Raw genomic sequence first — 14737 nt, 5'->3', positions numbered from 1 at the left:
AAGTTATTTAAAAAAAAAAAAAAGAAATGATCTTAGAAAAACATGGAAAGATTTGCACAAAATAATGAAGAGCAAAATAAGAAAAATTAAGAGAATATTATATACAGTAACAGAATTATTATTTTAAAAACAACTTTGAGAGAATGAGTTATTTCTACTATCATAAATACTTAAAGTATAACTATATGTAATTATAAATATATATAGAATTATATAGAATTATATATATAAATTATGTTCCTATAACATAGGAAGAAAAATACTATCTGCATATAAAGAACTATATAGAGGTATATATAGAATAATTATATACATATATACATATACACACACACACACACACACACACACACACACACACACACACACTACTTGTGTTTTGTGGTAGCAAACTCTAAAGTGGAGGGAGGGGAGAAAAAAAGAAAGGAAAATTATATGATAGCTTTATCCTATATTTAAAAGAAATTGTGCATAATAGATTTGAAGTTTCATCTGCAATCATCTTTTTTATGCTATGTTATGGAAATGCTTTTTTCATTCTATAAATTAAAAATAAATTTTTCTCAATAGTATTTTATTTTTCTAGTTACATGTAAAAATGGTTTTCAACATTCATTTTTGTAAAATTTTGAGTTCCAAATTTTTTCTCTCTCCCTTTCTTACTTTTCTCCTCAAGACAGCAAGCAATCTGATAAAGATTATACATGTACGATAATTTTAAGTATATTTCCAAATCTGATAAAGATTATACACGTACAATAATTTTAAGTATATTTCCAATTTGTCATATTGTGAAAGAAAAATCAGACCAAAAGGGGAAAAACCAAGAGAAAGAAAAAGCAAACAAACAAAAGGTGACAATAGCAGCCTTTGCTCTGCATTCAGTCTCCATAGTTCTGTCTCTGGATGCAAATGGCATTTTCCAAGTTTACTGGAATTGTCAACATAATTTTCAATAAAACAAATTTATTTAAAGAATTTTTTAAAATAAGAGGAGTTGTTCAATATGATATGTATGGGAGACTTAGCAGCTACTGTACCATAAGAAATAGTTACATAGCACAGTAGGTAGAATACTGAACTTGGAGATAGAAAGACCTGAATTCTAATGTGACCCAGGCAAATCCCTGGGATTGATAATTGTCACTTATTTCATAAAAGTGCTTTGGGAATTAAATATATATATATATATATATATGTATATATATATATATATATATATATATATATATATATATATGGTGTAAATATTAGCTACTATTATTCCTTCATAAAGAAACCTTCCTCTGCATCAAACCTTCACCTTCATATCTCTGAGGTGATCCTGGTTTACTGGTTACTTTCTGGTGTAGCTATCTGATATGTTGTTTATTTAGTTTGAAGGGATTTTCCCAACCCGTTGTTATTGCCCAGGTTTGGGGCAGCTTCTTCTGATACTGATTAATGCTGATTTCTCTGTTCACTGTGGGTCTCATTCCATTAGTTTATCAGGCAGTCACAAGCTTTTCCTAGACAAAGCTCTGTTATATGCTGATTTCTGTCCTAAGGGCTTTGTAGGGTTTGATTTTTTTCCCTTTGAACTTACTAGTTTCCAGTTCTGTCTGTCTTTCTATGTCTATTTGTTTAGATGGGTGTGAGAAATGAATCAGGGGTTCTGAGGGTTATCACCCTCAGACTGAACGTCCCTATTTCAAACCGCTCCTGAATTCAGTTGAATCTCTTTTGTGCATGTGTTATTATGTGCAATTAAATTACTATACATTCCCTAACTACTACTCCTTGCCATTTTAACTACATATGTCAGCTTAAGTGTTATATGAGTATGATCTGATATTAAAAGATGGGGGAAGAATCTAAGGTACCCCTGCCTCTCATTAGGCATGCTGACTTATTGTCTGTCTTCCCACATAGTCACAGGACCTGTCAGCTTCAGAAAAAAAGAAATCTTTGTATCCCAAGATTACACTAGGAATTTTCTAAATCTAGATAAAATAAGTATACTTTGAAAGAAAAAATGAAAGGCAAAAAAGTAAGCTTGAAACTGAATGGGAAAATGTATAAAAGTCCAATTATGCTGGCAATGAGTGCTTGCCAGAACAAAATTGGAATGGATCCCAGGAAAAGATACTGTCTGTCTTAATTGTCAATGCTTGAATGCTGGCAAGGATTTTGGTTTTTCTTTTCCAGGTGGGAAGGGAAAGAAAAAACAATTAATGTGATTTACTTTTATAAAGTATAAAGATGGGACTCATTTAAAAATACATCTATAACTGGGTTTCCATTCAAGCTTGGAGCATTTTATGTATGACTGTGTATGAGGAATGAGACACTGACTCCTTATCAGGAGAGAAAGCTGAGAGAGAGATACAATATACCTGTAAAAAGGATTTATAGAGTTGATGTGAAAGAACTTTTGGGAAAAGAGATATACATGGCTCCAGATGCTCTTCAGTGCAAATGCATGTGAAGAGAAAAACTACAAGAATGTAGAGGAAGATAGCTATTGAACAAGTCACTGTTTTCTAGATGTTTCCTGAGAGATAGCAAATAGAACCCTTTGAATGATAGCAGGCCCTCTTTCTTATATTAAGATAATGTCACCTCACTCCTAGATGAAATGCTCATTCACTTTTGTATAGTCTCATTTGTATGATTTCTCTGATTTTTTGTTTGCCATTTGCTTGGATAAAGGTACCTAATATTCATGAAGCTCTTTTGTAAAAACACTATTTGGTGGGAAGGAGTTAAGCCTTCCTCCTTTAGGAGTAACCAGGAAAGTAGGGGTATTCTTACTGCTAAACTAGACCAGACCTACTTGAAAGAGGTAGATATAACAGCTAAATAGTCCTCTCAGAATCAGGCAAAGGAAGGAGCAGGAATCTAGCTATGGCCCTTCCTCTACTCCCTTCAAGGTGAAAACTGCAGCTTTACTTGAAGGGGGGGAGGTTTGATTACAGAAATATCTATCCATACCTTTAAACTTTTTGTTGTGTTGTTCAATCATTCCCTACTCTTCATGACGCTACTTGGCTCTTGGCAGAGATACCAGAATAGTTTGCCATTTCCTTTTCCAACTTATTTTACAGATGAGGACACTGAGGCAAACTGGGATTAAATATCTTGCCCTGGACTTACTAAACATTTGTGACCAAACTTAAACTCAGAAAGATGAGTCTTCTACACATTTAGACAACCTGTTTGGACACCTTTGGATGTTCATGAATCATGAATATGAATACATATCTTACCTCTATGAGAAACAATTATTTATCTCTTGTATTAATAACTAATTATTGAATCAGAACCAAGGTTTTTTCCTCTTTTCTATCTCCTCATCCAGAAATCAATTGGTGTGGGAAATCTTTCCAATATATTTATTCAACCAGAATGGCAAAGATCTAATCAGACAGTAAAAGAAATTCTAAGCTTAAGCTAATGGTACATTTCTGTTCACCATGTTTTTACTCAGGTCTAGGAAATGTTGATTTTCCCTTTCATCAGACAGGTGATATGAAAACTAGTAAATATCTTTGACCAAGATTTGGGTGATTCAAGTCACCTAGGCCAAGATCCTCACTCATTGTAACATCCTTTCTCTCATTAAAAGTTAACCAATCAGAATTGATTGCCACCTTCAGGAACACCTGCTTTTCCAAGGCAATAAGAACTGTAAGCTCACCAGCATCAATGGTCTCTGGTCTAAGAGAGATAGCCAAACGAACATCCTTTTATTAATAAACCTGCTAGTCTTATTAATAAAACGATTAAATTAGTAAGAAACTATGTCTCTCAAAGTTTTTTTAAACACCATATCCCTCAAACTGCAAGCAAAAATACTAATAATAGTATTAATAGTAATAATAATAATAATAATAATACAAATAATATTTCAGCAGAGATCTTTTTTTCCTTCTCCTTCCCCTAATCTGGTCAATCAAGGGACAGAAAGAGATGATATTAATTATAATAGAAACAAAACTGACATAGAGAAAGACTCACTTTTTAGTCATCAAAATTTGTGGGAAAGTTTTAATTGTCCACTGGAGCCAATCTGAGGAAATGACTTGGTTGAATTCAATTATTTGGCAAATTGAAAAGACCATGTACAGAGCTCGTTGTACTTATCTAAGCATCCACAGGGAATTAGATAAAAGAAAACAAAATTTGTTTTGAAAAACTAATTAGTTCATTACATAGAAAGTGTGCTTAATTGAAAACAGGAATAGGGTGAAATGGAAAATTTTTTAAAAATAGTTCACACTTGAAACAAGATAAACCAAATGAGGAAAAAGAAAAGCTTAAAATTAAGATATTAAAATAGTAGGAAAAATGTGAAATGTTATAGGGATACACTGAAAAGTACTTAGAAAAAAGTTAGTTTAATTTTTTTTTAAAAGCAAGCTAATGAAAATTCAGAAAAATGAAAAGGGAAGTCATTGAAAATACCAATGATTAATGGTTAATATCCCACTTTTGCTGCTTTCTCCTTGTATGACCTTGGGAAAAATCACTTAACTTTGTCTGAAAAATAAGAAGGTTGAACTAAATGGCCTGCGGTCTCTTCCATCTCTAGACCTATAAAACTGTTTAGAACTAGAAACTGTCTGCAAAGATTTATTCTCCCCAGAGAGCTAGAGAGATTTCTAATTATTTTCAAGCTTAATTTTACAGATAATAGAATAATCCAGTTGGGCTAATATTTAATATTTATTTCTCTTCTTTTTCTTCTTTTTGCAACATTACTAACATGGAAATATGTTTTTCTTGATTTCACATGTATAATTGATATCACATTTTTTGCCTTCACAATGGGTGAGGGAAGGATGGATGAGAGGGGCAGAATTTCGAACTCAAAAAAAATTTTAAATGAATATTAAAAAATATTTTTTTACAAAACTATAAAAAGATAAAGAAAATAGTTTGTTTGATACTAAGTTCATTCTGCTATACTGCAGCTAGCTAGGTGATATGGTAAAAAAGAACTCTGAACTTGGAATCTAGAAGGCCTTGTTCAAATTCTACCTAATGGCCATATTACTCTGAGTAAGAGCCTGTTTTCCTCATCTATAAAATAATGGATTGAACTATTGCTGTTCAGTTGTTTCAGTCATATACAACTCTTTGTGACTGCATTTGGGTCATTGGTATTGGAGTGGTTTGCCATTTCCTTCTCCAGTTCATTTTACAAATGAGGAAACTGAGGCAAACTGTTAAGTGTATAAGCCCAGATTTTAACTCAGAAAGATGAATCTTCCTGATGTCAAACATAGCACTCTATCCAACCCGTCTCAAAGATTTCTTCCAGTTCAAATTCTATGATTTTGTGAACTATCTTTTCTTTTGGGTACCTAGTAACACTTTAAGAACACAAAGAGCCTAGCTTAAAAAACAATCCAATATACAAGTTCAATTTATCTAATGTTCACAAGATATGAGGCAGGGTAAGAAGGACCTGAGTTTAAATCTGATTTCAGACACTTAACATTTTCTAGCTGTGTGATCCTGGGCAAGTCACGTAATACCCCAATTACCTCAACAACAACAACAAAAACTGGAGTAACCCTAACCAATTTCACTGTAACTAACCTCATGAAATAATACTGAATAGAGATCTAGCTTCCCCCCCCCCCCAAAAGATCTGGGTCTAAGTTTCACTTCTAACACCTATTGCCAGTGTGACCTTAGGCACATCACCTGCCTCAAGGCTCAGTTCTCTAAGAATTACCTAAGACTTTAGGATCCAAAAAAGATCTTTTTAAGATAATTTCCCCATCTGGGAGTTTTCTAAACCAATGAAATCATAGGTCCAATGATTCCAGTTCTTATTCCTATCATTACAAAATCATAATCATTATGATATATTTTATTTACATAATGAATTTAGAGATTTGCTCCCTAAAAATCTGAAGCTACTAAATCAACACTAATTTCTGTCACATATGAGGGCACAACAATAAACAATTCCCAATCTCTGCTGATATTGATCTTTATCATAGAAATAATTGTATCCTGCTTGTTGTAAATGTTAGAAATTAACTGTAAGGAAGAATCTCTTAGAATTGAAAATTTAATTTAATGTCACAAACATCATGCATACATTAGCTATAGAAAAGTATTTCTGACTTTTCCCTAGAATCAAACAGAGTAGGGGAAGTTTTGGCCCCTATTTAACTAAAAAAGTTCAATCTGTGACTTTCAGATCCAGATCTGATAGAAGTTTAAATAACAATATTCCTCCTCTCTCTCTGTTAAGTGAAAATTTCAGACCAATGAAGGTTAAGTTTAATATCACTATGTACTCCTGAATTCACAGTGACGAGAGTGCAGAAGTAAAATAATTTTCTTATAAACATTGGAGGAGGCAGCTAGGTGACACAGTGGATAAAGCACCAGCCCTGAAGTCAGAAGGACCCGAGTTTAAATCTGATTTCAGACACTTAACATTTCCTAGCTGTGTGATCCTGGGCAAGTCACATAATACCCCAATTATCTCAATAATAACAACAACAAAAATTGGAGTAACCCTAACCAATTTCACTGTAACTTACCTCATGAAATAAGTATCTTTTTTAAGGAAGAAAATATGTACAGAAAAGTGTTTTTATCATGATCCCTGGCATAATAGTAGTGCTATTTGTTATAAATAATAACAGCTAACATTTATATAGCACTTACTATGTGTCAGACACTGTGCTTTACAAATTTATTATGTCATTTGATATCACAATATCCCTGGGAGATAGGTACTATTATTATCCCCATTATCAGATGAAGAAAATGAGGCAAATAAGTTAAGTAACATGCCCCGGGTCACACAGCTAGCAAGTGTCTGAGACCAGGAAACCAGATATGATTTGTTTCTGATGTCAGGCCCAGTGTCCTATCCATTGTCTTATCTAGCTGTCCCAAGTGTCTATTTCTTAGTAATTATTTATTTTATTTTAATTTTATGAAATAAAACAAGCATTTACTAATAATGCCATATCTTAGAATAGCAGAGTAGCATCTATGCTGTGTGATTGTACCTAAGGCCTTCCACTTATGTACAAAGACAAAATACTCATAAGTAAAGGGCAGGGGTTAATTGAATTTTTTTTAATGGCTTTCTCCAAATTCTTCCCTTATAGTCCAGTAGTACCATGGGAGCTTCTCTACAAGCACACATTTTGAGAAATCTGTAAAGGCAATTTGCGTAATTCATACCTGACATGGGATCCTCTGTTGCTATTGGGTTAACTTTGTTTAAATGCCTACGGGCATTTATTCATTTGAAGATATCTAAGTGGTTGTTATTATGTTTATTAGGTGGAAAGAAACTTACTCTTGTGCTATGGCTAACTATCATTCTAGTCAAGCATTTGTAAGACCTTATTCTATATTCTGTAATCCCTTTATCCACTAACAATGAGAGAGGAAATCTGTTTAGAAGTTGGAGGTTAAAAAAAAAAATTATGCTTCAATCTGTATTCAGATTCCATCAGTTTTAGCAATACTAATAAGACCAAAAAAATAAATAGAAGGAATCAGAATATGGAATGAGGTAATAAAATTATGTCTTTGTGCAGACAACTTGAAGATATATGTGGAAAATCCCAAAGACTCAACTAAAAAGTTAGCTGAAACAATAATTTTAGCAAAGTATTAGGATATAAAGCAAATCCACATAAAACATCATCATTCCTATGTCATAAACAAAACTCTGCAAGAAGAAATAATAAAAAATGCTCCATTTAAAATACCTCTAGACAATCTAAAATACCTGCCAAAAATCCAGGAGCTATATAAATAAAATGATAAAAACTTTTTATACAAATAAAATCAGAGTTCAATAACTGGAGAAATTAATTGTTGATTAGTAGGCAGGATTAATATACTAAAAATGATAATTTTATCCAAACTAATTTATACAGTTAATGCTATACCAATTAAATTACCCAAAATAATTTGCTGAATTGAAAGAAATAATAAAATTTATTTAGAAAAACAAAAAGTGAAAAATATCAAAGGAAATAATGAAAAAAAAAAAAGTAAAGGAAGGAAGTTTAGCAGTTCCAGATCTTAAATTATAATATATAGCAACAACTATCAAAAATATCTCTAGGGCTAAAAAACAGAAAGATAGAGCAATGGAATGAGAAGACATACAATTTACAGCAAATAGCCATATTAGCCTTACATTTGACAAATGTAAAAATTTAAGATTTGGGGATTAAAAACTTGACAAGTTGGCACTCATGGTTCTTTGGGAGTTATCCTCTATATTTCTACTATTAGAGCTTCTGGAGAAGAATATAATAGGAGAATAAGCCTGAGATCTGGCCTGTTTTGCTAGAAGATAAGGATAAACCAGGAAGGAATTATTTAGACAGGTCAAAGCTTGGAGGAAATATAAAATGTTTTATAACACTTAACAATCCTGCAAATTGATTAGCTTTTGATGGTTTTATGTCAACCTCCTGGAAAAGCATAATAGTGGTTGTTATTACTGTTACTTAAGTTTGATTTTTTTTTTCCTATCAAAGAAAAAAACTGGTATGTCCTTTGTGTTTAGCATTTCTTTTGGGGAGAGAAAATAAATAGCTGTTTTATACTTGCTCCACATTTGAATACTTTTTTTACTCTTCTGTTTTGACTCTAGACATGAGTCAAAACTAAACTTTAACTGATTTTCTCAAAGGATTCAAGGATGAGTCCAACACAACAACCACCTGGCCTCTTCTTTTATGTGGTCAAACTTCTTCTAGGATTAAATCCAGTCCATCTGCATGGATCTAGAGCTGAGAGTGTTCTCTAATTAAAGAGGGAGAAGCTGAAATTCTCTTAGTGCCTCTGAGCCTGGCGATAGCTCTTTTAAATTTGCCTGTTTTTTTAATTATCTCATGTAGCTCATTAGGATTCAAGATTAAGGTGAATAGATTGTCTGCTGGGTAAAGGGTATGCTCCAGCACTCACTATGTCCTCTGCCTAAAGAAGGAAGGCCCAACCTGGCGCCAGGTTCCTAGTTGGTTATGTCATTGAAGTTCTTCAATGATATGGCCATCTTCTACCTTTGGGCTGTGCTTTTTTGCATACTCCAGCTAGCCTACCTGCAGTCCCATCATATTGTACCCAAAACACCTGCCTCCTCCTCTTCCTCCCAACCAATATAATACCTCTATGTTACTCAGGGAATAAGGGAGGGAAACTCCGCCTTCTGCAACAAACTGAGAATACCCTGAATCCATCCTGAATCTGTGACTACTCTTTACCTTTAACAATTTCACAAAGCTTCAGATTGATTATTATAACTGGTCTCCAATGGCTCTCCAATGGGAGCCTGTTCCGGGAGGAATCTTGCTTAAAACTGTCCTATATATCAATTTGAACATGGTCCAAGATCCCTTTGAAGTACAAGTTCCCTATGGCACAACATTCTCCCTGTTCAACTATTAGCCAATCCCTGATTAGACTTCAGATACCACTCCCTAAATTCAAGGCTTTCAGTGGATTTATTGATTTCCCAAGGAAGGTCACTGTCCCTGATTTCCAAGGATGATCAGTTCTTGTTTATTATCAGTGTTACCCATGAGATTTACCCTGCCATTCAGGATTTTGACTATCTTGCAGTTTCTCATTCATATTCCTAAACACCTCTCCCAACATCAAGTCAAAAATCTCCTTGATTGACTTAAGGGGACTGATTGCCATAAAGTCATTCCATTTTATTTGTGGCTTTAGCAAGATGAGGACTGTATGAACAGTACTCAGCTAGATGAACCTGAGTCCAGGTCATAATTAACTGAACATTAAACCTAGGTGAACCTTTGGGAAGCAATCACCTTAGTGCCTTAGCTGATGCTGACTGCTCTTTGGGAGTCATTTTCCCTCTCTACATTTATAGAGCCTATTGGAAGAGAACTTCACAAAAGGATAAGCCCAATCTCTGGCTTGCCTTACCTGAAGATAATTGGTGGGAATCGTTTGAACAATGCAAAACAGGAATTCTTAATCTGAAGCCCATGAACTTGTGTGTGTGAGTGTGCTGTTTTTTTTTTTAATTTGATATATTTCAATATGATTGGTTTCCTTTGTATTTCTCTGTGTTATATGTTAGGTATGGGAAAAGCTTATTTTGAAGAGGGGTCCGTAGGCTTCAGACTGTCAAAGGTGTCTAGGATATAACAAGTTTATATTATGTAAGCTTTCTTTCTCGGTGGGGTATGACACGTACACCCATGGCTGTGTTTCCTTGCCATCCCACATTTTTTCTATCATATATCCGGGAAGCATTAATTAGTACAAGATGAATTGTTTTGGGGACAGCTTTTTTCTACTATAGGGTAGGAACTGCTATAGTAGATACTGTCATCCAGTCAAACATCTCCATAAGGTCCTAAATACAACCACTGCTTCAAGTAAAGATCTACAGCCTCAGCCACTGAAGAAATGTTCTGAAACTGCCAGACTTTGAGACTATATTCTGGCCTCTAAAGAGGGAATATGGGCCTTTATTGGTTAGGGGGTTAACTCCTGAGAAGTTAAGCTCATCCTTAGCACCATTTATAAACACAATAACAATCAAGAATTCCATTGTGTGTGTACATACATCCGCATGTGTGCATGTAGTTTTGACTCCCTGGGAGCCATAATTAGGGCTGGTTCTCATTAGCACTAAGTAGTTTTGGAGTCTTATTGTAGGCCTTGTATTAGGCTGCTGTTGATGTTCTCTGGCTTTCTTCCAGATGCCAGCCCCTTGTCCCAGCCATTTGGAACAAAACCTGTCTCAGGGTCCTTGATCTCTACAGAGGTAATTTTTTTTCCCCCTTTGGCTGAAAGTGTGAGCTGCTTCATGTTTATTGACTATAAGGATGTTCCTTGCATTATCCCTCTTGATGTGTTAAGGAAGGAAGGAAGGAAGGAAGGAAGGAAGGAAGGAAGGAAGGAAGGAAGGAAGGAAGGAAGGAAGGAAGGAAGGAATAAAAGAAGGAAGGAAAAAAGGAAGGAAGGAAGGAAAAGAGGGAGGGAGAAGGAAGGATAAATAGATACCTATTATGTTGCAAGGAGCTGTGTTAAGTGCTTTACAAATATTATCTCCTTTGAACTTCACCACAACCTCACCTCTTCATTTTGTAGAGGAGGAAACTGAGGCAAACAATAGTTAAATAACTTCCCCAGAGTCACATAGCTAATAAGTGTCTAGGACCACATTTGAACTCAGGTCTTCCTGACTCTAGGTCCGATGCTCTATCTGCCATGCCATCTTGCTGCCTTGGACAGACCATAGTTTTAGGAGTTAAGGCTGACCAGACCTCTAGCTTCCAGTCTGGTTTTTGTTTTACTTCTAGACTCATAGCATGAACGGAAAGGGATACAGGGAGGTAGTGCAGCATTAAAGTCTCTGAGAAAATCTGTGCTCTAGGCAAAGAATGAAAGACTGGAATTTTTGATGATCCATTACTTGTTAATATTGTACCTTACTCTGGATAGTCTAGGACTGCTGCTGTGCCTCAATGGTTCATCTTTGAATTGAGTAGAGATTATGTCTATGATTTCATGCAAATAGTGAACTCCCAGATGAAAAAACTCCCCCTACCAATGCAAGCTGGCCTCCTCTGCCATTACAGTATCAGAAGGTTGTCTTGACCACCAAAAGGTTTAAATGACTTACCCAAAATCACATAACCAGTATGCATCAGAGGTGGAATTTGAACTCAAACTTTTCTGGTTCTGAGCTCTAAACTGTCTCTCATATTATTTCTTTAATTTAATGAACCATTATACAGACTCTTTTTTCCCCTCCTTTTTGCCTAGCTATGTGTATTTTCATTATTTTTAACAGCCTTTTCTTTTTCCAAATACATGCAAAAATAGTTTTCAACACTCACCTTTGCAAAACCTTGTATTCCAAAATTTTCTCTCCTTACCCCTCTCCTCCCAACCCTCTCCCATAGACAACAAGCAATCCAATATAGGTTAAAATGAGGAAATTTTCTAGGCATATTTCCATATTTGTGATGCTGCATAAGAAAAATCAAATGAAAAGGTGAAAGAAAAAATACAAGAAAACAAACCAACAACAACAAAAGTGAAAATATTATGACTTAACTATGCTTTTATCCACATTCAATATCTATAGTTCTCTGGATGCAGATGGCTCTTTCCATCATGTCTATTGGAATTGCCTTGAGATTCACTTATTTTAACTAATTAATAGGGCAGCTGAACAGATAGAACACTAGATTTGCAGTAAAGAAGTTAAATTCAAATCTGGCATTAGATACTTACTAGCTATATGGCCCTGAGCAAGTCACTTAGCCCTGTTTGCCTGTTTCCTCAACTGTACAAAGAGGATAATAATAACACCTATTTGTTGTTGTGAGAATCATTTGTAAATGTGCATAGCACAGTGCCTAGCATATAGGAGGTATTATATAAATACTTATTCCTTTCCTCTTCCCCTGATCTATAGCTGAGTCAGCAAACAGAGACTATAAGCCAAATCCTGCCTCCCACGGTTTTTCTAGAGCCTGAGAATGGTTTTCATATTTTTAAATGCAATATTTTTTAAACTATGAAAATACAATTATTTTAAAATATATAACCATTCTTAGCTTATAGATCTTACAAAAACAGGCAGTGAGGCAAATTTGGCCAGTTGCTGATCCTGAGCTAGAGTCTTTCCCTGTAATATTTCCCACTTTTTGAACTTGTTCTTCCCAAACTGTGATTCTACTTCCTCAAGATCATAAAAAAGTTTACTTTGCTCAGTCATTTTGAAACATAGTTTAGAGCCTCCTGGAGTTTCTGTAGCAAGTTTCTTCCAAGTATCTATAAAAGCAATAATTCTTAGCCTTGCTTGTAGTTAGCAAAGGACTAGTGTTATTTCTTCAACAGTATTATCTCTGCTAGTCTAAACTGAGGATATTTTTAGACAGGATTCAGACGATAAACTTATTCTACCACAGAAAAACAATTATTGTATTCCCCTATATGTTAGCCCCTTGAACTTTATTACAAATGGACAATAACTGAAGGGGAACTTGTCTTAGGACAATTTCTAGGTGAACCCCATAAAAAATGAAAATAAGATGATGATGATGATGATAACTTGTATCTAAAGACATTTTTCTTCTTCTTTTTTAAAAGCAATTGCACATGTATTATTTATTTATTCTCACAACTGCTCTATACCAGGAAGCAGGGCAATGAAAGAAAGAATCAGTTACTTACATACCCAATTTCCATTTACACTCAAAAAGACATCAGGCCTGTCAATCTATCCTCATAATAAATGAGAAACTAAACAAGAAGAGAAAAAAAAAGTTGCAGCTACATAAAAAGATGGCTAGTGAACCTTCCTAGGAGAGTCAAATAAAGAAACTGGCCGAACTGAGTTTTATTGTTCATCCAAAGGCAACAAGAATCACCATTTTGTGGGATATTTGGTACTCATCAGAATAATAGCTCATGTGCTAACTCCTATTGAAAGGAAAAAAGAGACAAAAATTGTACAAAGATCTCAATAATACTATATAATTTAATAATATTAATATTATTAAAATAATAGTATAATCAATGGCATACTTATAATATGCATATCATTTAATTTTAAGTGAGTAGAAATAGCAAATGATAACTAAATGAAGGAGTAGTAAGGTTAATATTCTCACCTGAAATTGACATGCACATTTCAAGCCTTCTCCATCTTCTTTACAGAGTCCTCCATATTTACAAGTCGATTCATCACAAACTCTTACATCAGATTCCCTCACATTTAATTCTGAAATAGAGGGGAGAAATAACATTTTAACTATACTGATTAACTTATTTGATTTTCTCTCTTAGATTTGTGTCTGAATGGTCTTTATAAATGAACAAGCCTGAAATGTGCTGTAGGTCACAATCATGTCTATAAAGTGGAAAAAGACAACATAATAAAAAGTGAGTGGCAAATCAAAGCCTACTATAGAGTTTATATTTTTCAAGTGCCCCCAAAAGAATATTTCATGATCAAGAAAAAACATGAAGAAAAATAGCCATAATCAGACCAAAGTTTAAAACATTCTGATTTAATAACTATATTATAAAGAATGTTAAAATTTTTAAATGCTTGATATACAATATTGCATTTGAAATTCACAGCAGTTCCACAGGTATGAATATTCCCAGTGACTAACCAGTCACAAAGCTACCAAGTTTCAGAGATAGGATGTGGAACCAGACTTCCTGATTCTTGAGGTCCAGTAAGCCCTTCCCACTATATATGCTTAACACAATTCTTTTTCAATTCTAAACCCTGTGATTCAAATTATAAAAATCTCTAGAGCTTTTGCACTTAACGCTGCCAACATTTTTGAAGATTTTTTTCCCTTGCTATTTTTACCTCATGCTTTAGATTTGATTAGAAAATGAATAATTGATTCTGTCAGTGAGGAAGTTAACTCAAAAAATTTCAGAGCCAGAAAGGACCTTTGAAATAATAGAATAATAATTCTAGAGCTGAAAGGTATCTCAAAGTCCATCTACTCCAACTTTCTCATTTCACAGATGAGGAAACTGAGGACTGGGGAACTTAAGTAATTCTTCTAAAAATGTGCTAGAAATCCTCACAGTAGCTTGTCGAGATGACATACTCATAGAATTAAAGAACCAGAACCTTAGAGAATATCTACTTTAATATCTACTTTAATCTACTTGTAAATTATAGAGGATGTAACTTGGGCATAGAAAGAGTATCATAGCTATAGGTGTTAACAGA

At 34.2% G+C, this 14737-nt stretch overlaps 1 protein-coding gene across 1 annotated transcript in view; it reads right to left on the bottom strand.

Moving 5' to 3' along the window:
• The window catches only part of TMEFF1 (transmembrane protein with EGF like and two follistatin like domains 1), a 140736-nt gene that overhangs the window by 87916 nt on the left and 38083 nt on the right, over positions 1-14737 (bottom strand). Inside the window, exon 2 of the mRNA XM_051995535.1 lies at positions 13650-13759. Coding sequence (XP_051851495.1) covers positions 13650-13759 — 110 coding nt within the window. The remainder of the gene's footprint in view (positions 1-13649; positions 13760-14737) is intronic.

This window comes from Antechinus flavipes, chromosome 1 (assembly GCF_016432865.1).
Source record: "Antechinus flavipes isolate AdamAnt ecotype Samford, QLD, Australia chromosome 1, AdamAnt_v2, whole genome shotgun sequence".
NCBI classification, from domain to species: domain Eukaryota; kingdom Metazoa; phylum Chordata; class Mammalia; order Dasyuromorphia; family Dasyuridae; genus Antechinus; species Antechinus flavipes.
The sequence above is the reverse complement of the archived record's forward strand: the minus strand, read 5'-3'. Positions and strand labels throughout refer to the sequence as shown.